The sequence below is a fragment of the Dunckerocampus dactyliophorus genome, chromosome 18 (genome assembly GCF_027744805.1).
Source record: "Dunckerocampus dactyliophorus isolate RoL2022-P2 chromosome 18, RoL_Ddac_1.1, whole genome shotgun sequence".
In the NCBI taxonomy this organism is placed as follows: domain Eukaryota; kingdom Metazoa; phylum Chordata; class Actinopteri; order Syngnathiformes; family Syngnathidae; genus Dunckerocampus; species Dunckerocampus dactyliophorus.
In genome coordinates, this window is record NC_072836.1 from 8723142 (window position 1) to 8746216 (window position 23075).

A 23075-nucleotide genomic window follows, 5' to 3' on the forward strand; every position below is an offset into this window, starting at 1 on the left:
CTCATTTTCTCACGTTTGGTGCTCATGGCTCGAGTGACACATATGTCTGTTACAACAGCATTAAAAAGTCCATTTAGCATAAAAGGGACATGTACAATTAAAACTCACCAAGTGTGGCTCAAATGCAGCAGCAGCCAGTCTGGTAAAAAACCAAAACAAAGCAAAAGCTGGTTTAGCCAGTCTGAAAGCTCATACAAGTGAAAGGACAGCGATTTCAACAAGAGGAAAATGTTTTGCCACAAGGATGCTACTTTTTTAAAGAAATGGTCACACAGTCACTTATCTGCAATGGATTCATACGCTTGAATTGGTAATGCGGCGTGGTGCTGCTGCAAACAACAACAAAATGCATGAAGCGCTGACATCCTGCATGATTGCATTCCACACTTGTACCAAGTAACCAACCGGAGACCAGCCAATGGGGCTCAATTTCCTGGTTCAACATTTTTGCATTGTTGTCTCGCTGCTGCCTTAGCTACACCCTTACAAGTCAAACAGTTCGCTATGACAGAGACGCATCTGCACGTTATGGACTCTTTATAAAGTGGGGCTGGCCGTCTTTAAACGTCGTGGTCATGTCACTGCCAGAGGAGGATCTTACATGCCCCATCTGCCATGAGATCTTCGAGGACCCGGTGGTGCTGTCGTGCAGCCACAGCTTCTGTAGGAGGTGCCAGGAGCGCTGCTGGGACGCCAGGCTGCGCGAGTGTCCCGTGTGTCGCAAAAAGGCCTCCAAGTCCAGCCACTTCCCCAACTTGGCCCTGAGGAACATATGTGAGGCGGTGCAGGCCAGGAGGGACATGGAAGCTGTGGAGGAGAGGATGATGTGCCATCTGCACAGGGAGAAGTATAAGCTCTTCTGCCTGGTGGACAAGGAGCCCATCTGCGTGGTGTGCCAGTGCTCCAAAGCGCACAAGACCCACCAGTGTTCACCAGTAGAGGAGGCAGCACTGGACTGCAAGGTAAAGGCAACTGATTAGTGTAGTTTCTGCAATAGGCTGTGTGCGATCTGGCTGGAACGGGGGAGAAAATAGACATTTTTGAAGCACTCATGAACAATTTATCATAACTTTAACGTGTGCAGCACACACACATATACAAAGAATGATGGGATCATACCATTTTGGATTCTAGGGTGGGAGGGCCGCTTCTATTGTGACTAAACGACAAAAAAAAAAAAAAAATGGCAACAAGAGTGCAAAAAATGTGGAACCTCACACTGTTGTTCATTCGTCCATCTAGTTAACAGGCTGCTTCATCCTTTGTGGACAATCTTGTCAGGACAGGCCCGTACCGTTCACATCTTGGGTCAGGCGGACACACTTACACGACACCATTGTGAGACAAATGGCAAAAACGGAAAACGATATGACAATAAACGCGGAAGCGGCACATTTGTGCTCGACTGCGTATTAAGTCAGTGTTTTGCATATCTCAAGGAAGTCTCAAGTCTTTTAATCTGAAGACTCGAGTTAAGTCTCAAGTGTACATGTGCAAGTCCAAGTCAATCTCATGCAAATTCAAGACAAGACAGGCTTGACATTTTTGAGTCCTTACTCATGAGCACCGTCTCCCAAATAAAATGCCATTTTAACAAGGTAACAGTCTATGAAATATCACAAATACAATACATGCATTTTGAATTGTTTTATTTTTAAAATAAAATAAGACAAGCGTGACAAAATAACAATCACGTTAGTGGAATACGTTGAATGGGGACACGTTTTACTCAACACGTTCACTGAAAATCTCAAGTAGTTTCAAGTCATCAAACGAAAGTCCCCGTCAAGTCCCGAGTCATTGATGTCAAAGTCTTTGATGATATTGTCAAGTCGAGTCCAAAGTCATCAAAATTGCGACTCGAGTCCAAGACGCATGACTTGAGTCCACACTGCTTGTGTTAGTCATGGGGTTACTTTGTTTTGTGGTGAATTACATTACGGGATTAAACGAACAGGACTCTACCATTTGTCATTTGTATTCAGCAGTGGCGGGAAAGAGCTCTGTTGTGATACTAGTGGACTTTTTTTTTTTTGCAACGTCATTTTCTTTGAGTGGTAGCTCGCAGGCTACTTTATGGTTCATGGAAAATTATATGACTACACGGATGGGAGTTTATCATTTGCATTCTGGGGCTGGGGGGTTGTGACTCAAAGAGGAAAATACATCAATCAAATTTAAAAAAGGGGGGAAAAAATGTGATGCTTTTAATAAAAAGGAAAAACTGTGCCATTTGAGTTGTGGGGAGGGTAAAATAAAATGTTAAAATTTGGACGTGACCATTAGAAATCTGGGGGAGAACTACATTAAATTGAGTGAAAATATTCACATTTTGGGGGATTTGCACACCATTTTTTGGGGGGTTGTTCTTTGTCGACACATGGGACCATCTAAATCAGGGGTGTCAAACTCGTGCCATGGAGGGCCGAGACACTGCAGGTTTTCTCTTCAGCCAGTCACTAAAGCAGGTGATTTTAACGATCAACACCTCCTTCGATCTGAGGCGAGGAGCTCATAAATTAAGTCACCTGCTGGAAAAACTGGCTGGAAAGAAAACCGGCAGTGTCTCGGCCCTCCATGGCACGAGCTACACCCCTGATCTAAATAAAGCTTCACTGAAAATACTCTTGTCACGGGCATACAGTATATACGGTACATAATAATAATAACAATAACACAAACGAATACAACTTGAATAGGGATGCACCTTTAACCCAATGACTTTACTCTTTTGTAGTGGAAATCAACAGCAAATTGTTTTTTGAAGATAATGTTTAATACATTGCAGTACTCAGTGTTTTGAACTGCTGTTTCCAGTCGAGTGTTGTTTAGAGCGGAATAATGCGGCCCAGTTAGGTTCTTCTTTTTCGGATCGCTAACTAGTTGAGACCGAATCAACAGCGCCTCTACAGGTTGCAGCCATGTAGTGCACTCCATTTTGCCTCAACAAATCGCTTGTCATTGATCACTATACCTATCCCGAGTGGTTAGCAGTTAACCAGCCCTGTTTTTACGTGTAGCAAACACCTACAGGTAGAATGCCGTCCTTCAAGTTTGCCCGTTGTCATGCCTTTAGCTGTGAAAACACTGAGACGCATGCTCTGCTAACCTTCAGGAGAAACTCAACGCATCGCTCGAGAGTCTGCAAGACAAAGTGGACAACCTGAAGAAAATACACAAGACCTCTGCGGACGTTTTCAAGCACATCAAGGTAAGCTGCTCTCATTGGCCTCAGAAAGCAGACGTCAACAGGACTGACTGACCCACTCCAATGATGGATCCGATACAGGATCAGGCGGTGGAAACGCAGCAAATGATTAGGTGTCAGTTTGAGCAGCTCCATCAAACCCTTCGCCAGGAGGAGGCGGCCAGGCTAGCGGCTGTCAAGAGGGAGGAAGAGGAGAAGATCGCGAGTATGAATGATAAGATGAAGGAGATATCTGCTGAGGTCCTGTCCCTCACCGAGACCATCTGCGTCATACGGGAGCAGCTGAAGGAAGATGGCATAGTCCTGCTGAAGGTGGAAGAGCATAGCATTATTTCTCTATGGCTCACAGCCAGTAGGGGGCAGTATAGTAACATTTCTATTATTTAACGCAGTGGTGTCCAAAGCGTGGCCTGGGGGCTATTTGCAGTTGTCAGAAAACAGAGATGTTAGGGATGGGTCAGAAACAGTATGAGGAAGGAGGTTTTTCATTTATGACATCTAAAGCGACTCGTTGAGCCCCTCTCCTCTCAAAAGTGAGGCAAATGACACTTTTGGTGCTCATAAACAGGCTGTAGTGACACATATTACTGATAGGACATCATTAAAAAGTACATTTTGCATAAAAGATAACCTTAACAAGCATGTCTGATACTTTTACTTACTACTTTTTTCCCGTTTGACAGAATTTTAAAGATAACGAGGACAGGTAGGCGAACAGAATGCTGTGTTACTTGCCGCCTGTGACGTGGTCTCGCTGTAACATGTACGCTGTCATCACAGAAACACGACATTCAGCTCAGACAACATGTGTGGCGTCCTCATCGACGTCGCCAACCACCTGTCCAACCTCAAGTACAAAGTCTGGGAGAAAATGCTGGAGCATATTGATTACAGTGAGTTGTTCATGCAAAACAATATGTATTTATGACCTTGTTCCGAAAATGCTAATTTCCTGCCTTTCACAGCTCCTGTGACCTTGGACCCAAACACAGCGCACCCTTGCCTCATCCTGTCAGACAACCTCACTTCCCTTCACCATAACGACGAGATGAACATCTGCCCTGACAACCCAGAGCGCTTCCACATGAGCGCCGAGGTGGTGGGCATGACCTCGCTGGGCTCAGGAAGCCACCGCTGGGTGGTGGAAACAGGAAGCAATCAAGACTGGCTGCTGGGCGTGGCCTCGTCTTCCATATCCAGGAATGCGGAAGTCAACGCTCGGCCCGAGAACGGCTTCTGGACGTTGTGTTTCCGGGACGGCCAGATCAAGGCGATGACGTCGCCCCCTACCGCCTTGGAGGTGTCAAGTACGCTGGAGCGAGTCAAAGTACATGTGGATTATGACAAAGGGATTGTGTCATTTTTTGATGGCGACACAGGCACGCTCATTTACGCGTACACGCACACCTTCCAGGAAACACTACTGCCTTACTTTTACACACAGAGCAGTCATCCACTGAGGATCATGCCAGAGAGGGTGCTTGTCGCAATGCTGCGTCAATAAGCTTCCATTAATAAGCAGACTGAAGTATAACTTTATCATGAAGGTCTTTTGTTAAAGATATCATTTTGTTGAACTAGCTGCCCTGTGCTTTGGCTTTCTGCTGTTTTGAAGCACGGAATATACAGTATATACACACAGTGGTGTGAAAAAGTGTTGGCCCCCTTCCTGAGTTCTTATTTTTTTGCATGTTTGTCACACTTAAATGTTTGAGATCATCAAACAAATTTAAATATTAGTCAATGACAACACAACTGAACACAAAATGCAGTTTTTAAATGAAAGTTTTTGTTAAGGGAGAAAAATATCCAAACCTACATGGCCCTGAGTGGAAAAAGTGGCCACCCTTAGCAGCAACAACTGCAATCAAGCGTTTGTGATAACTTGCAATGAGTCTCTTACAGCGCTGTGGAGGAATTTTGGCCCACTCATCTTTGCAGAATTGTTGTAATTCAGCCACATTGGAGGGTTTTCCAGCATGAAGCGCCTTTTTAAGGTCATGCCACAGCATCTCAATAGGATTCAGGTCAGGACTTTGACTAGGCCACTCCAAAGTCTCCATTTAGTTTTTCTTCAGCCATTCCGAGGTGGACTTGCTGGTGTGTTTGGGATCATTGTCCTGCTGCAGAACCCAAGTTGGTTTCAGTTTGAGGTCACAAACAGATGGCCGGACATTCTCTTTCAGGATTTTTTGGTAGACAGCAGAATTCATGGTTCCATTTATCACAGCAAGCTTCCAGGTCCTGAAGCAGCAAAACAGCCCCAGACCATCACACTACCACCACCATATTTTACTGTTGGTATGATGTTCTTTTTCTGAAATGTGGCGTTACTTTTACGCCAGATGTAATGGGACCTTCCAAAAAGATCAACCTTTGTCTCGTCAGACCACAGAGTATTTTCTCAAGGGTCTTGGGGATCATCAAGATGTTTTCTGGCAAACAGGGCCATGTAGGTTTGGATTTTTTTCTTCCTTAATAATAACAGGTTTCATTTTAAAAACTGAATTTTGTGTTCAGTTGTTTGATGATCTGAAACATTTAAGTGTGACAAACATTTTCCACCACTCTATGTACACAGTGGAACCTCTACATTCATTCGATTGACAGCGGTGGAATTATTTTTACACCATCATCAAAAGCTGAGTAGTTTTCTTATAGTTTAGTTTTATTAATAGTGGTTAACTTCTTTTTACACTTGTATGACCATTTACAACGTCAAAAAAAGGACAAGGCAAGGCATCGACTCGCCTTCATTTGGCGTCCTTTTTACTTCTTTTGCATTTGATCAAAGGCAAAGTTTCATTTTACTTTACTTTTATTTGGTAAAGTAGCGTTTAACTTGTTTTACACTTTAAGTAAAAAAACAAAACATTAAAAAGTCAATATGTGATATCGCCTCGCCTTCGTTCGGCCTCTTTTTTACACGTCATCAAAGCATAAGTAGTTAGGTTTTTTGGGGTTTCTTATTAAAAACGGTTACCGGTAACTATTTTTTTACACTTGTATCACACGAGGGCGAGGCAAGACGCTGACTCGACTTCGGCAGGCCTCCCTTTCCACTTTCACCCATCATTAAAAGCAAAAGAGTTCTATTTAGTCTAATTGTTAAGAGTGGTTAACTTCTGTTTACTGTTGGGGTTCCCCTGCATTTTTTCATTGCTATCATTCACCTGAACTTTTACCTCCATGTTTCCCATTAACGTTTGGAAGGCAGCTAAGTGTAGCCCTGGCTCTATTATTTTGACCAAGTAAGAAATGCACATTATACCTTGCTCATACAGTGTTTAATGCTCTTACATATCAAGTGTTTATGACGTCTAGGTAGGGAATTTGCACCTGATGTACACACGGGGACGCCAAAGTCAAAGTGTTGACTTTATGGAGGCTTGTCAAACAGTCTTTGAAGTTAAAGTATTTTCCCCAGACTACAAAGAACTAGACTGCAGTCCTATGTAGATTGGTTTTGTCCAGGTTGGTTTTTGTCCTTCTCTGGAGCGACAAAGCGGCACCATTTTTTAACGCAGCTCTCCGACAGGAAGGGCACCTTGTCCAGGCGAGACAGGTAGACGAGGGGCTGAATGGTGCTGCTGATGTTGAGGAAGGCGAAGCCCACAGGTTGCACGTAGCAGCGGAACACGTCGGGGGCGTAGTAGTCCTCAAAGGGGAATAGGGCAACGGGCAGCAGGTAGGTGAACACGATGATGCAAAGGATTGACAGCACGATCTTGAAGGCCTTCCTCTTCATGGGGTGCATGTCGTCTTTCCCCGCACCGCTGGATTTCTTCAGCGTCCACAGGATGCACGCGTTGCACACTATCATCCAAGTGAAGGTCGCCAGGATCTCCCCGGTGAACACCTTCTCGAAGTTGGGGAGGCCGCCCACCACCTTGGCGGCGGAATAGGCGAAGGTGAGGCAGAACACCAACACGGACAGACTCAGACGGTACTTGATGTGTTTGAGTTGGCCGAATGTGAGCGGGAAGAGCACGGCGATGAAGCGATCCAAGCAGATGCAGGAGAGGAACAAGGGCCCGCTGGTGTCCTTGACGCCGTAGGAGAACTTAATGGCGGTCCACACCTCCTTGCTCTGCCAGTGGTAGAGATTGAGGAAGCTGACCGGGGTCATGGAGCCAAAGTAGGCATCCATGAAGGCCAGGGAGCCCAGGTAGATGTCTGAAGTCGATGGTTGTTTGCGGTTGCAGATGAGGATGGCGATGACGAGGATGTTGGCGGGGATCCCCACCAGCACGTTGATACTCTGGAGGGTGAGGTCGAACAGGATTCCCTCCACAAGGGATTCGCAGCCGTCGAAGACGCTGAAGGGTTTGACCGTGGCGTTGTTGAAAGAGGTGACGTTGGCGGGAGTCGGGACCGTTGGCCAGGATGCATTGGTGTCCATTATTGTGGACTCTGATGGGAGAGGAGTAATAATAATAGTGAAGATGGGCCATTTGGGCCAACCAATCACTCACTCACTAGAGTGGAGAGGCTATATCAGGGGCAGGAATGTCAGTGCCCCACTATGTCCATACTTGGGTGCAGTTTTTCTTTCTCCTAAAAAATCCAATTGAGAAATGTGCTGTTTTAAATCTTTTTGTGTGTATATTTTTCATGTTTTTCACCCCCAAAACATTTTGCTTTGCACGTACCACTGTTTTTGTATTTGTACAATCAATATTTATTAGATGTAAATGTAAAATGGTGTTCTCGCATACTAATTAAATGAAGCTCGCGTACCGTACCTCCAGTGCGTTACCACAGTTTGAGAATTAAAGAGCTGATGCTTGTGCTCTGCCTAGCAACAAGTGGGGGAGTGACCAGGAACAAAAATCCCAACAATTCTGTTCATCTATTTATTGTTTTCATTTCCACTGCTCGGCACAGCTCTGACGGTAACAACAACAAAAAACAACCGAGCCGCATTGAACGCATCAGTCAAAACAACGTTTTGTCTCTTGCTAATTTCTCAGAATTATAAACTAATTCCATTCATTAACACCAAAAAATGTATTTTTGTCGAGTTCAGTTATTTTATTTTATTTTTTTACAACATTCTGATACATTTGCGTGAGAAGGTGTCCTGGTAACCATTAAAAACACAATGTGACTGTTCCCAAAACAAGCGAGCAATCAAGCTAGTGCAGGGGAGTCGAAACTTTTCACAGAGGGCCACATATTGAAAAATGAAAGTATGCAAATTTAAATTTTTTAAAATTTTCCAAATATTTCAACTTTCTTCTTAAGTAGTCTTAGTAATTTTTTTTCTCGTTCTATTATGACTTTATTCCCACATATTGACTTTAGTCCCATCTTATAATAACTTATCTCCCAAGCTGATTTTCCAATTTTTTTTTCCACGTCAAATTATTTGTTTTGTTTCTCATATTATGACTTCTTTAATATTTCAACTCTAAGCTACTAAAATGACACACATTTTTCCTCATTTTGATTTTATTCTCCTAAAATTGCACTTTTTTTTTCTCCTTAGAATACGACTTTGTTTCTCTTGATATTTTGACTTTATTCTTGCAAAATTACTGCTTTTTTCCCCCAATATCTGCTGTTTTTTTAAAATTTTACAACTATTTCAACTTTCTTCTTGTAAATTTCCTTTTCCTAATATTATTTTTCCCAAGCAAATTTCCCAAAAATTACGACATTTTGTTTTGCTTGTTTCTCATAATATTACGACTTATAAACATCTTTTTTCTATGTATTCTTTTTTCCATTTATTATTGGTATTTTTCGCATTATATTAACACATTATTTGCGTAAAATTACAATTTTTTTTCTCGTTAGATTACGTTTTTTCTATTAATATGTTCACTTTATTTGATTTGATTTTTATTTTAGCTTTTTTTTTCTTCCATTTTTGCTACAGTTGTTCTATGTTTTCTTGTTAAATTACATTTTTAGAATGTAAACATCCGTGTGCCAAAAATGGCCCCCTGGGTGCACTTTGGACACCCCTGGGCTAGTGTATGCAGTACCACTTAGTACCACCTAGGACATCGACAGATGGTGAGTCGTATACCTGAAAGGGTTGTGGATGAAAGCATCAGTATAAATGAAAAATACTGTAGACTCATATTTACACATTTTATCCAAGAGGAGACTGAGGGCAGCAAGGCAAACGGGCAGCTGCAGCAAGGTGGAGACTGTGGAGTTGAATACTGTACTTGCGCAGCAACGGGGTAGCATGTGTGTTTATTTTTTGGCATTTCTCACCACGCAAAAAAAAATGTAATTAGTGTCACCCGTGTGATATCGCCTCAGCACACTGACCAGGTACCAGAAATGGTGCCTTGTAGTACCTGCTATCTGTCATGGCAGGCCAAGTAGGTCCCATGCAGGGAAAAAAGCGTCATTTTAAACAAGCTGCTGTTGATTACAATGCCTATTTCTGCTCTTCTCCGAACTTTAGTCGGCAAAAACTCTCTTTGAAGTCAAGACAGGCAGCTTTGGGAGGGGGTAAACATGTTTCTAAACACCATCGGGGCTTCTCCTCAGGCTGTTATCTTGTTATTGTGACTGTGTGGACCCTCCTCAGGGAGCCAGGACGCTGCATTCAGGGACATCTCAATCACTTTGGGGACGCCTGCTGGAAGCTCCACCCATGCAGAGATGAATATAAAGACTACCGCCACAAATCAAAATGGACAGCTTTGACAGCTTAGTAGGACCCTTGGAAGTGCAGCCTTGAATCACACGGAAGGAAGAGCAACGGATGCATGTTCGACTTTTCTTTTTCCTCTGGCTTGAGTTCTGTTTTTTTCTTCAAACGTGAACGTCTCCTCGTGCAGCTATAAGAGCCCTCCACCTAATAGACCTCACGAGCCTCAGGCAGTCATCGTTCCTTGTGCTGCCGTCAAGGAGGCGACCACTCCGCTTTAAACGTGAAGCTCTCGTCTTGGCCTCTCCCCTCTGTGGATTGTTTGTGTGTGGAGACCACTCGAGGGCCGCAGGCTTGCGTCTCGCCCCCGTGGGACTAATCACACCGACAGGAGCTCGCTAGAAAAGACGCTCGTCCCTGGAGACGCCATATGTAATCCATTGTGTGTGGGTTTGTTTTGATTTTTAAGGATTAGGGTAGAAAAATGACTGAAAATTATATAATAACTGTTTTGCAAAAGGCCATTAAAGTCATTTGATCTCTTTTCCAAATTAAAAGGAAGAAATCAACGACCCTTAACATATTTCAGTGAAATACAATTTTATTTTGACCATTATACGTTTAAATAAAGTTGTGCTATTTGTGTGCTGGCTGTCTTTTCGGTTTATGTATGTAATATTCCTTTTAATGCATCATTTATTGCAGAATTATTATTGGTGTTATGGGTTTTTTTGATGATGATGATAACTATTATTATTACTATTAATATTTTTATTTACTTTTATGCGTTTTCTAAATAAAAGCTAAATATATTTGATCTAATTGGTCTTTTAAGATATTTTAAATCATTTTTATTAATGATAGGACATTTTTTTTATTTTAAAAAGGTTAGGTTTGTGTACCCTAAATGTAAAATATGATATTTTATCATTTGCCTTTGCAATATTTGTACATAATTTATTGAAATCATTCCAATACATTTTTTAATTGAAAAGTGTATTCTGAGTTACAGCATTTGATTATTTGGGCAATAAATGGCGTATTCCTGGCTCGAGGATCTCATTCAAGTTAATAGAATACTTTTGATTTTTCGTAACCGTGAGGAGAGATTCATTTTTAGTATAATTTTTCATGTGTGTTTACATTTTTTTAACTGAATTAAGAACATATGTAGTTGCCAATATACAGGATAAAAGTATTATCCGTATAATAACCCAATCTCATTTTGTCTGGCTGGTAAAATTGGATTGGACACTTCTTTTATAGGCTGAATTTAACAAAATACTACAATTAAGTCAATACTAAAAAACAACAACCAAGAGAGTCCATCAATATATTTGTTATTTACTCACCTGGGTGATATAATGTTTCTTCGCAGCGTCGCGTGAGTCACACATGCTTCAGTGAGCGGGGCTTCCATTTATAAAGGTGACCAGTAGGGGAGGATCATCCTCTTGTGGGAATAGGGTCCAGTCTAAACCGGCTACCTGACCTATTTTTCATTTACTAATCACATCATTTACATATTCCATATTCTCTTTTGTGATTGACTGACTCACTTTTCACTTTTCTTATGAAATATATGTCAAAGTATTCCTTACTTGGTCCTCTTTCGGATCTCCAGGCAGGTACCAGAGAGCATCACGGGACCGGGGTGACAGTTCACTTGTTTTCCTGAAGCGTCACTCGTAAGCAGAGCCTCTGAAATTGAGCGAGGGAAAATGTCTGTCGATCGAATGTTGTTGTAGGGAGCCCAAGGCCAAAACAGACCAGGGTTTTATATTACAGTCATTATCATACATTATAATATTCAGAAAGAATATTAGGATGCGACTTTCATATTTTCACATTTTTGCAGTTTTGTAAAAACACTAACAAAACAAATATATGCTTTGTGATATTAATTAGAATCAAAATTTCAGCTTTTTCTCTTTACATTGTGCATTTTTGCTCTATTTTTCCCATGTTTTTGGGGCTTAATTTCATTTAAAAAAAAAAACAAAAAAAAAACCTTAGGCCGTATGTTGGACACCCCTGTTGTGGACCAACTTCAATTGTTCTTATTTAGACTACAAACTGGTTGAGGCTGAATCAACAGCGCCCCTGGTGGCTGTAGCCAAGTAGTAACTCTATTTTTCTAGACAATGAACAATAACACTTGAATGTGGAGTCCCCCAGGGATCAATCCTGGGGCCCATCCTATTTGTTCTGTACCTAATCCCACTTAGCACAATTTTTAGAAAGCATGGCATCTCCTATCACTTTTATGCAGATGACTGCCAGATCTATTTACCAATTACAAGACATGACCATGCCCCCCTGACTCCCCTTCTTGAGTGCTTTAGTGACGTCAAGGTCTGGTTGGCTCAAAATTTTTTAAAGCTCAATGAGGGGAAGACAGAAGTTATCATCCTTAATAATAATGACCCCCACTTGGACTTGGGTCCCATGAAAAACCATGTCAGCCCCACAGCCACCAGCGTTGGCGTCATCATTGATAGTGATTTTAAACTTAAACAAATCAATGCCGTTGTAAAATCTTGTTTTTATCATCTTCGGCTTTTATCCAAAGTCAAATAATTTTTATCATTACAACATTTCAAACAAGCCATGCACGCTTTTATCTCGTCACGTCTGGACTACTGTAATGCCCTTTACTCTGGAATAAGCCATAAATTACTCTCGCTTACAGTTAGTCCAGAACTCTGCAGCACGGCTTTTAACAGCAACCAAAAAGAGGGAGCATATTACCCCAATTTTAGCTTCCCTGCACTGGTTGCCTGTGCGTTTTAGAATTGATTTTAAGATTTTATTGTTTGTTTTTAAGGCTTTGAATGGGCTGGCCCCTCAGTACATTTCGGACCTCATCCAAATTTACACTCCAGCGCGCACTTTGAGGTCCGAAGGCCAGCTCCAACTGGTGGTGCCTAAACCAGACTTAAGACCAGGGGAGACCGGGCCTTTTCTGTTGTCGGCCCAAAGCTGCGGAACACTCTCCCCCCTCATGTAAAAACGGCCCCCACAATTGAAAGCTTTAAGTCTCGTCTTAAAACCCACTTTTATTCTCTGGCTTTTAACTCGGCGTGAGTCGTGTGGTCCTCTGTGTCTTTTATTATTTTTTAAGTTTTTATTGGTTCTATTTATTTTAGTTTTTTAAATTAAATGTACTTATTTATTTTTTACCTACTTCTTGGACTTTGGGCTTTTATTGTTTCGATTTCTTGTTTTAAATATTTTATTGTAGTACGTTTCTTTGTTTCTATTTGATCTTTTAGTTTTTATTGTTGTAATTTTTACTTATTTACATTCACATTCCTTTATTTACTTATTATTTATGGTTTTGCTAGTCTGAGCAGCACTTTGGAAACAGTGTTTATAAAATGTGCTATATAAATAAAGTGGATTGGATTGGATTGGATTGGAACACACTAATGAGATACATTTAGAGACACAGGGGCAGACCGAAAAACAAAAAAGGCAACAAAACAAGAAAAGTTATGTATTGTTAATATCTATATTAATACAGTGTGTCTGATAAGTGTGTAGCATACCAAAGAGGAAGAGATCGTTGTTGTAATGCTGCTTGTGGAGTGTAGGGGGCAGTACAGGCTGAAGAATGACGGAAGAACGTTGCTGCTTTTAGAACGACAATAATGCTCATGTTGCTCTATTCATTTAAGAATATGTGCATTATAGCGGTGTATATTTTCTTCTCTATTTAAGCAAACTATCAGAAAGCATGATGTTAAGTCAATAATCAACATTTAGTTCAATTAAAACCTCTCCAACAGTGTCAATCCTGCTGTACTGTGCACTGCAATACAGGAAGCGATGTGATGCAATTCATTTAATTGGAACAATAGCAACAAGCTATGCCTTATATAACCCAATTGTGCATTTTTAAAGATAGATGTTTTCCACATCTCCGCTTCCTCCTTGTGCGCTTCCTGTCTGGGGCTACTTTATTTGAAAGTAACTCTCCGAGCGCGCTTGAAACAATTTTGCTTTTGATGCGGCGCAGAAGCGGCACGCAGGAACCCAACGGCAATCACAGACGGCCGGTAAAGAAAAAAAAAAAAATCCGAGCTGGAAGAAGCGGCGGCGCGCACTGCGGAGGAAATGTCATCCATCACACGGCGTGAAGGATGTTACAATAATTGTAGAAATAAAACCTTTGAGGGTCAGAGGTCATCACTTAAACCTACGGGGAGGCGGCTGAAGCTTAAAAAGGTTTGAAAGAAAATACATTTCAGATTGTTTCAATAATATCAGCTTAACAGCAGCGCTGCGGTAGGGGAATGGGATGTGTTTTTGTGGGTAGGGGGTAGCAGCTACACTATTAAGGGGATGTTGATGCGGTGGTTACTAACTGCATGGCCTGTAGCCAACCTACACCTATTATAGCCATTATGCCACACTAAATACACGCTGAAAAGCATAATTATAGGCCTGGAAGTCTTCAGGCAGACATCCAACAAACAAATAAACAGTCCTTATTAGGAGTCCCTTGCCGAATGGTGCTGCCCCCGTGATGACACGTGGAACCGGTGAAGTGGACGTTCGTCTTTAGGCACGCATAAACAATCTAATGAGATCCAATACAAGATGTGTGTGACAAATGTAGCCTTCACAGAGATAACGATGCTCAGTTTTGCTTGATGCTGTCACAGTATGCTCATGATTGTATCTTTGAGGCCGTCATGACAATGCGCAGGTGTACCTAATGCCGTGTCTGGCAAGTGCCAGTGCATCATGCGTCCAAATTAAATAAATCAGTTAAAAAATTTTGAGAAAAATCCCATAAATTGAGGAATAAATGTCAGAATATTCCTAGAAAGATTTGTGGGGGGGAAAAACAGTATTAAAACTACAAAAAACTCTTTGTACAGTATCCAGACCATGAAGAACAGACTGGCACATGAGTTCTGTTCAACACTTGGCAGCGCCCACCAGTAACACACAGGATCTTTGACTCGTGCTTTTGCAGTCGCCCTCTAAAAACTCCAGAGCCCTTCTGTGATATAGAGGATCTCTGGCTACGTGTTTTTGCAATAGCTTCTTAAAAACAGCAGATGCACAGATGGTCTTTCACTCGTGTTTTTGCAGAAGTTATTTAAAAAACAGCAGAGCGTTTCTGTCAAACAGTCAATCTTTGACTGGCGTTTTTGCAGGAGGTTCTTCAAAAAAAAAAAAAAAAGCAGAGCAGACACCATATGCAGGATCTTTGATTAACGTTTTTGCGGTACGTCCTTAAAAACAGCAAAGCGCTTCTGTCACTTAGAGAATCTTTGACTACTGCTCTGACAGACCACTCCTGTGTTATAGCATCTTTGATTAACGTACCTGCAGTTGGTTCTTAAAAATAGCAGAAAAGGATCATTTGCAGTAGGTGCTTAAAAACAGCAGTATGCGGGGGAAGCATACTACAAAATTAAAGGATTTGGGAGGCCATGCTGATATTTTTTATTTTGTAAAAAATGTTAATGTCAATGCTATATGCTAAGCAGCTAAAAAACAGTCTACATGTCAGCTTTGTGTTATTAGCATCATTAGCATGTACTTTTTCTCCATACATTACGCCTTTTTGGTCTTTTTTCCCTGTTATTTTTTTAGTAATCGTACTTTTAGAATGTGCTGCTGACCAATAAAAAAATTGCAGCGGGCCGCAAAAAACGGCCCCCGGGCCTCACTTCGGACGCCCCTGTCACAGACGATCTTCGATGAATGTTTTTGCACTAGGTGTTTAAAAACAGCAGCGGGGTTCTGTCAGAGAGGATCTCTACTGTGTGTTCTTAAAAACAGCAGAGCGCACATCTTACAGAGGATCTTTGACTATTGTTTTTGCAGTATGCTCTTCAAAACAGCAGAGTGCACGCCATATAGAGGATCTTCGATAGCGTTATGAGAGTAGGTTCTTAAAAACACCAGAGCATGTCTTGTAGAGGATCTGTTTGAATGTTTTATTTGATTTTCTTTTTTATTTAAGATTGTACAGGTTCTTTGACTTTGAAAAACAGTGCAAAACACGTCATAGAGACAATCCTTGGCGAGCGTTCTCACGGTAGGTGCTTAAAAACAGCAGAGCGACGCTCTCACACTCTTACAATGCGAGTGACATAAGTGACTGAAGGCGTAAAATCTTCCAGGAGTGCTAATAGTGAGGTAAGACCAAAAGGTTATCTTTCCATTCAGGGACATGGTCCAGTTTTGTGACACGGGACGCTGGGCTTCATTGACCCCTCCACAGCACCCCTCCCCAGGTATAAACACCTGTCACCTTTCTCAGAATAATTGTACGCACTGTGTGAGCTGGTCTTCTGTAAAAGGAAGCTAGAAAACACCTCATGCGTGAACCATGTGACAGGTAGCACCAGTCACACCCCGTCTACCTGCTTTAGGTAGAAAATGTCCACTACACAGTTCATACACCACCAAGACCTTGTTTGACCTTTTGTTGACTTTGTATAAACGTCAGCTCTTATCTCACCTTGCCTGCTGATGATTTGGAATGTGGGTCAGGAGGAGAGGCTGCACCTTGTGTAGCACCAAATTAGGCCAAATTACCATCATAACACGTTTGGAGCGTGTTTAAAATGGGCTTTTCACATGTAAGACGAAGGTTTTGGGGAGCAATACTGGCACCTAGTGGCACTTTATAGGTAAAACTTTGATATCTCTATACAGTGGTGTTCCTGATTTCTTTTTTTTTTGCATGTTTGTCACATTTAAATGTGTCAGATCATGAAACAAATTTAAATATTAGTCAATGACAACACAACTGAACACAAAAAAAGTTTTTAAATGAAACTTTTTATTATTAAGGGAGAAAGAAAACCTACATGGTGTTTGCCCCCCCCTGTTAAAACATAATATAACTGAGATTAATTGAGATCTATCAGTCTGGAAAAGGTTATGAAGCCATTTCTAAAGCTTTGGGACTCCAGCAAACCACAGTGAGAGCCATTATCCACAAACAGCCAAAACATGGAACAGTGGTGAACCTTCCCAGGCGTGGCTGGCCAAACAAAATGAATAATTAAGAGAGCAGCGACGACTGATCCAAGAGGTCACAAAAGACCACACAACAACCTCCAAAGAACTGCAGGCATCACTTGCCTCAGTTCAGGTCAGTGTTCATGACTCCACCATAAGAAAGACACTGGGCAAAAATGGCCTGCATGGCAGAGTTCCAAGATGAAAACCACTGCTGAACAAGAAGAACATTAAGGCTCGTCTCAATTTTGCCAGAAAACATCTTGATGATCCCCAAGACCTTTGGGAAAATACTCTGTGGTCTGACGGGACAGAAGTTCAACTTTTTGGAAGGTGTGTGTCCCATTACATCTGGCGTAAAAGTAACGCCACATTTCAGAAAAAGAACATCATACCAACAGTAAAATATGGTGGTGGTAGTGTGATGGTCTAGGGATGTTTTGCTGCTTCAGGAACTGGAAGCCCTGCTGTGATAAATGGAACCATGAACTCTGGCTAGCAAAAAATCTCGAAGGAGAATGTCCGGCCATCTGTTTGTGACCTCAAGCTGAAATTAACTTAGCATATGCTGGAAAACCCCCCAATGTGGCTGAATTACAACAATTCTGCAAAGATGAGTGGGCCAAAATTCCTCCACAGCGCTGGAAGAGACTCATTGCAAGTTATCACAAACGCTTGATTGCAGTTGTTGCTGCTAAGGGTGAACCAACCACTTATTAGGTTTAGGGGGCAATCACTTTTTCACACAGGGCCATGTAGGTTTGGATTTTGTTTGCCCTTTAAAAACTGCATTTTGTGTTCAGTTGTGTTGTCATTGACTAATATCTAAATTTGTTTGATGATCTAAAACATTTAAGTTTGCCAAAAAAAAAAAAAAAAAAGAAATCAGGGCGGGGAAAACAGGGGGCAAACATTTACACTGTATGCTATGTATGCTAGCATGTCTGCCAAAGAACACTGCAACACATCCCATAGAAGGCGCCACAAATGTTATTTTCAGTCCCGTTATGTTAGCATATGCTTGATAAAAATAAATTCATGTACATGCAGTCATCCCTCGTTTATTGCGGTTAACTGGTTCCAGACTGGACTGCGATAAGTGAATTCGATAAGTATGATTCCTTATTTATACATAAAATATTTTCATACTTAGAGCATAGAAAACCTGTCTAAGACAATTTAAATATGTTTTTAGCGTTATGACAGCCCTAGACATTAAACAACACTTGTGTATTACCCAATATAGTTAACATAATCATAGAAAGTAAGACATCTTAGACACCAATAAGACTTTCCATAGACTCACGTTAGCATTGTCAGCATACTTGGTGGTTATTGTCTCATCAATGTAACGTTCCTGACACCTAGTGGCCAGTGTAGGAGAATACTACTGTAATGGCACAGAGAACACATGTGCAGTGAACATTCACACAGGAGCTGCTGTCAGCCACAATTTACACCGGCACTCGGTGTAACCATGCTAACACTCAGCAGCTCTAGCTAGCTGACGTCACACACGTCATTTCCCGGGCCCCGCCTATTGAAGGCGCACACAACGTCAGTTATTACACTATACTGTATATACATCTTCTGAATGTCTTGTATTTTTGTTCATTTAGCCATTTTTATGGTTGAAAATGCTTAATTTGGGCCAAGAATTGTACAATTTGCTTATGTATGCATATGTTTTGACTAATAATAGGCTCAACCACAAAACAGTGATCATTAATAATGAATTCATGTTCAAAAAACTGCGATAGAGTGAGGGTGCAATGTTCAAACCGTGATGTCGCGAGGGACGACATATTTGTCCTGAAAATTTTGTGTGAACTCCAAAAATGGCATGGCTTTTGTGTTGCAGCTCAGTGGCGCGCTCTGCTGGATGCCCTCACACTCACATACACCTATAAGCCATTTGTGTCATCCATACTTAATGCATTTTCCGTTTGTTTTGTGCCCGTCAGGGTCTTTAAATTGTTGGGATTAAATCATCTCTGCCTTTATGGCCTCGATTGAGATTATTAAGAGGATGCTGCGAAGAGTTCAATTAAAAATGTGTCCATAAATGTAAGGAGGACAGGCACAGAAAGAAGAAACGTCCTTATAACTCCCGATAGGGAATTAATGACCTGTGTCTGGCTTGTGTTACAATAACATTTAATTTAAGCAGCTCTGCCATGTGGCGGACACGTTCACTGAACTCTCAGGGGAATTTTAACGCTCGGCAAACAAACAAGATCATCCAACAAGACAGCTAATGAGTCAAAAGGGGGGGAAAAAAAGGCACATTTCAACCGTGTGAGCGATAGAAATTCCCGAATTTGCAATGCAGACGGCAGAATGCTGATCATTGTGTTTTAGCTTGCCTGTGTGTTTTTCTGCCACATTGAGGTCATTCAACTTTGATCATGAGCAAAGTTCAAAAAAAGGGTGTTTTTGACAGAATACGACACAAAGATTTACTACATCAGCATTCTGTCAAGAAGGGCAATTTCTTCCTTTTTAATTCTTACATTTGACAAGAACAGTCCTCTGGTTATAAGAACAGATTTTATTCCTAGTGTCAGCAAAACGTGCTGTAAAATGAATTGATTGCTGGAGGGTTCCTGCGACTGCCAGTGTTAATAAACGCTGCAATACTGGGAAAACTGGGAAAGCCTTTACAGTATTCCATTAATTTGGAAAAAAAAAGACTGTTCGCTGCAAGACTAATAGATTGTGAACACTTACAGCACCCTTCACATGCAGCATTTTTATTCACAAGGAAGGGTTAGAGACCTTAGACCTTAGAGAAGTCTGTGTACAACTTCTATAGCAGTATGTATCCACTGTGCACCGAAAAGGAGAACACAGCCATTTTTCTCGAAATAGCTGGCAACACAAGTGACAAGATAATTGCGTCTTTCCTACAGTGTACCTGTCAGCCCTCCCGTTTTCTCCGCGGAAACACGCACATTTTGCCCGTCTTACCCAGCCTACAGTCGAGCACGGCGGTGGTGGGGTGCATGACTGCCCCCGGCACCGGGGGAAGCTACGGTTTATTGAGCGGAAACATGAATCCCAACATGTCGTGTGACACTTTCAGTTGGGGAAACTGGCAGTTTTCCCACAGGATAAGGAGACCAAAGTGCAGGCGTCAACCAGTGATGTCATCACGGAGTAGTGGAAGAGGATTCCAATAACTACTTGTGCCACTCTGGTCAATTCCATGCCCAAGAGGATTAAGGCAGTGCTAGATAACAATGGTGATCACAATAAATAGTGACAGCTTGGCACAATTTGGACGTGTTCACTTTACGGTGTACTCACTTGTGCTGCCAGCTCTATAGACTCAGTGGATAGTATTTCTATACAAGCAGTACACTGGCTACTCTAAAGTATATCCATATATACAGTAGTTTTATAGGATTGTCCCTTGAGAAGATATAGTCAAAATCCAGCACAACATTTTCGGGTGGCTATAGCGTGCTTTTTGTCTGCAGTGGAGAACAATTCCTGGCGCGTGAAAATGCGCGTTGGTCGGCTGTGGAAAATGAAATGACCTCGGGTAGAGATGGGCTGCAGATGAGTTGAGCTAAATGAAAGCCGAGCGCGCAGAAGAGGGAAAAAATGAGGCATGACCAAAGTTCACTCAGTCAACTGACTATTTATGAAATCAAGTTTGGTGACCTCTGCCTCTCAAGGACACACACACACACACACACACACACACACAAACAAACAAATGCATACAAACAAATGGAACACTTGTAGCAGTAATAAGCTCAAGAGGATAAACAACGTTGGTGCAATATCTGCTGGCTGTATTTGTGTCAGCAATTGACTTTCATAACACACCGTCTATTAAACAGAAAGCAACAAGACAATAATAATCATTGGCTCTTTGATGTGCGTCTTTAAAATAGCAGAGTGTCCCTGTTATACGGAAGATCTTTGTTTTTGTTTTTATTATTATTATTAGAAAGACCTTTCACCGCAAAGCCGTTACCTTTAAAAAAAACACTGAATTTTAATAATATTTTCTTGTCAAGGTACACTTAAAAATAATAAAAAAAAATCTATTTTTGTGGTGTAACATTATTATAAATTAAATGAATATTGTTAAAATATTTTAAGGAATAAAATATTTCTTTCGACGCACAACAAGCATTTTATTGGGATCACAATTAAAATTGGAGGAGTGCCACATCTCAGTGGTTAATACATTTGTGTCAGTGTGTCATCTTTTTGCAAAGTGCAGCCAAAAACGTAATAAAAACCTCTCAATCGAGCACAGATTCTTTTATAAAGGCAGCTCTTTTGTTCAATCTCATCGGAACAGGCTGGGGAGGTGCACCTAATGGAGCGGTCAGTGAGTTAACCGAGGTTGCAAATGTTTACAATTATTTCTGGTGCAAAATAAAAAAAATAAAAATGTAGCTGTGACACACACACACGCACGCAAGAAATACTCTCTACTCCCCTCGTGACGTCACAAGGAGCGTGTGCAGAAGCGGCGCACACAAGCCACCAGTCACATCAACCACAGCGCCACATCAGTATTATGAATCATTGCCCCCCTTTTTAAAGTAACTATTTAAAACAAAACGTGTATTAAATTCACGTGGATGCAGAGACGAGGGCGATAATTGATTATCGGAAGAAGTTGGATTATAAAGCCACTTGAAGTGAGGAAGCTTTCTTGTTGCTGCCAGATGCTCACCGAGATGAACTGGAGTCAGATGGACGGAGCCAGCCGAACGCTTCACCGGTAACTACTTTTACTATCGGCACTTTTCTTTCCCGCACTTTAAAGGCGCTTGGACACATTCTGAGTGGGGCAAATACTGTTTCTCGTGTGTGTTGAAGGAAGTACAACGGTGCACGGAAAGCGTGCGAGGTTGCGTTCACTTTCTCACGTATAAAAGCAAGTGCACTTCGTGTGACTTTATCGCTCACGCCTCGAATGGCTCGTTATCTAATAGCAGCTTCTATCTGCAATATGCAGCCTGAAAGTGCATTGCACGCAAAAAAGTGGATGCACAACATGTCTCATGCACATCTTAAAAGACTATACTCGCTGCCACAATAATACACACTCTAGCTGTATCACGCATGATGTAAAAAAATAATGACGAGGTCTTAGTTTAACATTATATTATTGTGTATGTAGTGGTTTAGGGTTTCTGCTAAAAAAACAACACACTATAAAAGAAATATTTTCTTAACAGATGAGTGAACAAACCGCTTGCTCAAAAGTGTCTCCCATTTTTAGTCCTGCGAAGCATAAATAATTTCTAAGACAAATCACAGGCGCATAAAACACACAAAAAACCAGATGCGCACCCACTTTGAATGTACAGTGTAAACATAAATAATATATGCAGACGAACAGATGTTACATATTACGTGTTGCACAATACACATTCATCAATGTAGACTGCATTTGGGGCAGTGCCTGACGTATCCAGTAGATGGCGCTGTGTTCCCTTTCTTCCCAGTAATGTATTTTATATATAATATAGAGCAGTGACTCACAAAATTTAATTATTAACGCGAGAACAACAAGCCATGCGCTCGTTTTGGATTCGAGTATCCTGTCCTCGGTGCTAACCGCGCGAACATTCCGCATGTGTACGAGCTATAATAGACGCATCAGTCCTGTGTGCTTTGTGAATGAGTGATGCGTGTGCGCATGTTGTCGTAAGAGTTCTACGATGCATCTAATCCAAACATGAGTGATGACGTGATGTTTACCACTCAGTGCTTAATTAAGACGTAAAGCCATTTCCACCTTTCGTGCCGCATCCTTGATTATGTTGGAGGTGGGTTTGGGCTCCTTGTCATGTCGGAAAACTGCCGTGAGGCCCAATTTCCCACTCATGCTCTGCTTGACAGTGTCAGTGTAGATGTTGGAATTCATGTTTGCCAACAATGAACCGCAGCTCCTCAGTGCCGGCAGCACTCATGCACGCTGTGTTTACACTTGCACTCGTTTTGCCTACGGATTGTCCTGCAATTCGCCATGGCAATGCGTGTCATTTAAGCCGAGCTCACAACCAAAAGTAAGATTTTTTTGGACGTGCAATTTTTGGCGTTCCCAAAATCACTGTGTTTTTTTTTTTTTGTGGAGAACGTACAGTAGGTGTGCTGACCAAGAAGGAGTAAGACAAGTTCACAAACAAGGTACGAGAGGCTACAGAAATGACTTGAGAATTCCCCCAGGCTTGCTTCCCAGAGGTGGCGGGAAAGTTCACCCGTTCATGTGAATGAGACACG

General features: G+C 41.6%; 3 protein-coding genes across 9 annotated transcripts in view; 2 read left to right on the forward strand and 1 right to left on the reverse strand.

Moving 5' to 3' along the window:
- Positions 1-448: 448 nt before the first annotated feature.
- Positions 449-10554, forward strand: LOC129171735 (zinc finger protein RFP). 2 transcript variants are annotated; one of them, XM_054760689.1, is made up of 7 exons: positions 449-962; positions 3116-3211; positions 3290-3520; positions 3892-3914; positions 3989-4101; positions 4174-7119; positions 9762-10553. In XM_054760689.1, exons 1-6 carry the CDS (start codon positions 576-578, stop codon positions 4710-4712), a joined length of 1389 nt encoding a protein of 462 aa, XP_054616664.1. In that variant the 5' UTR covers positions 449-575; the 3' UTR covers positions 4713-7119; positions 9762-10553. The 2 variants fall into 2 exon arrangements, with proteins under 2 accessions (XP_054616664.1, XP_054616665.1); XM_054760690.1 differs by lacking the exon at positions 3290-3520 and having other exon boundaries at positions 450-962; positions 4174-10554.
- LOC129171738 (G-protein coupled receptor 183-like) overlaps positions 6052-23075 on the reverse strand; it is a 50584-nt gene continuing 33560 nt past the window's right edge. For 3 of the 5 annotated variants that reach the window (XM_054760695.1, XM_054760692.1, XM_054760693.1), the window contains 2 exons: positions 11426-11525; positions 6052-7621 (listed from right to left, as the gene is read on the reverse strand). In XM_054760695.1, the coding sequence (XP_054616670.1) occupies positions 6660-7610 (951 nt within the window). In that variant the 5' untranslated portion in view covers positions 7611-7621; positions 11426-11525 and the 3' untranslated portion in view covers positions 6052-6659. Of the gene's footprint in view, positions 7622-11176; positions 11356-11425; positions 11526-23075 lie in introns of those variants that run through there. The other 2 variants (XM_054760697.1, XM_054760696.1) reach the window with 2 other exon arrangements.
- Positions 21322-23075, forward strand: part of gcgra (glucagon receptor a) — a 48323-nt gene continuing 46569 nt past the window's right edge. For both annotated transcript variants that reach the window (XM_054760687.1, XM_054760688.1), the window contains exon 1: positions 21322-21567. The gene's annotated coding sequence lies outside the window, so the exon portion shown is untranslated. The remainder of the gene's footprint in view (positions 21568-23075) is intronic.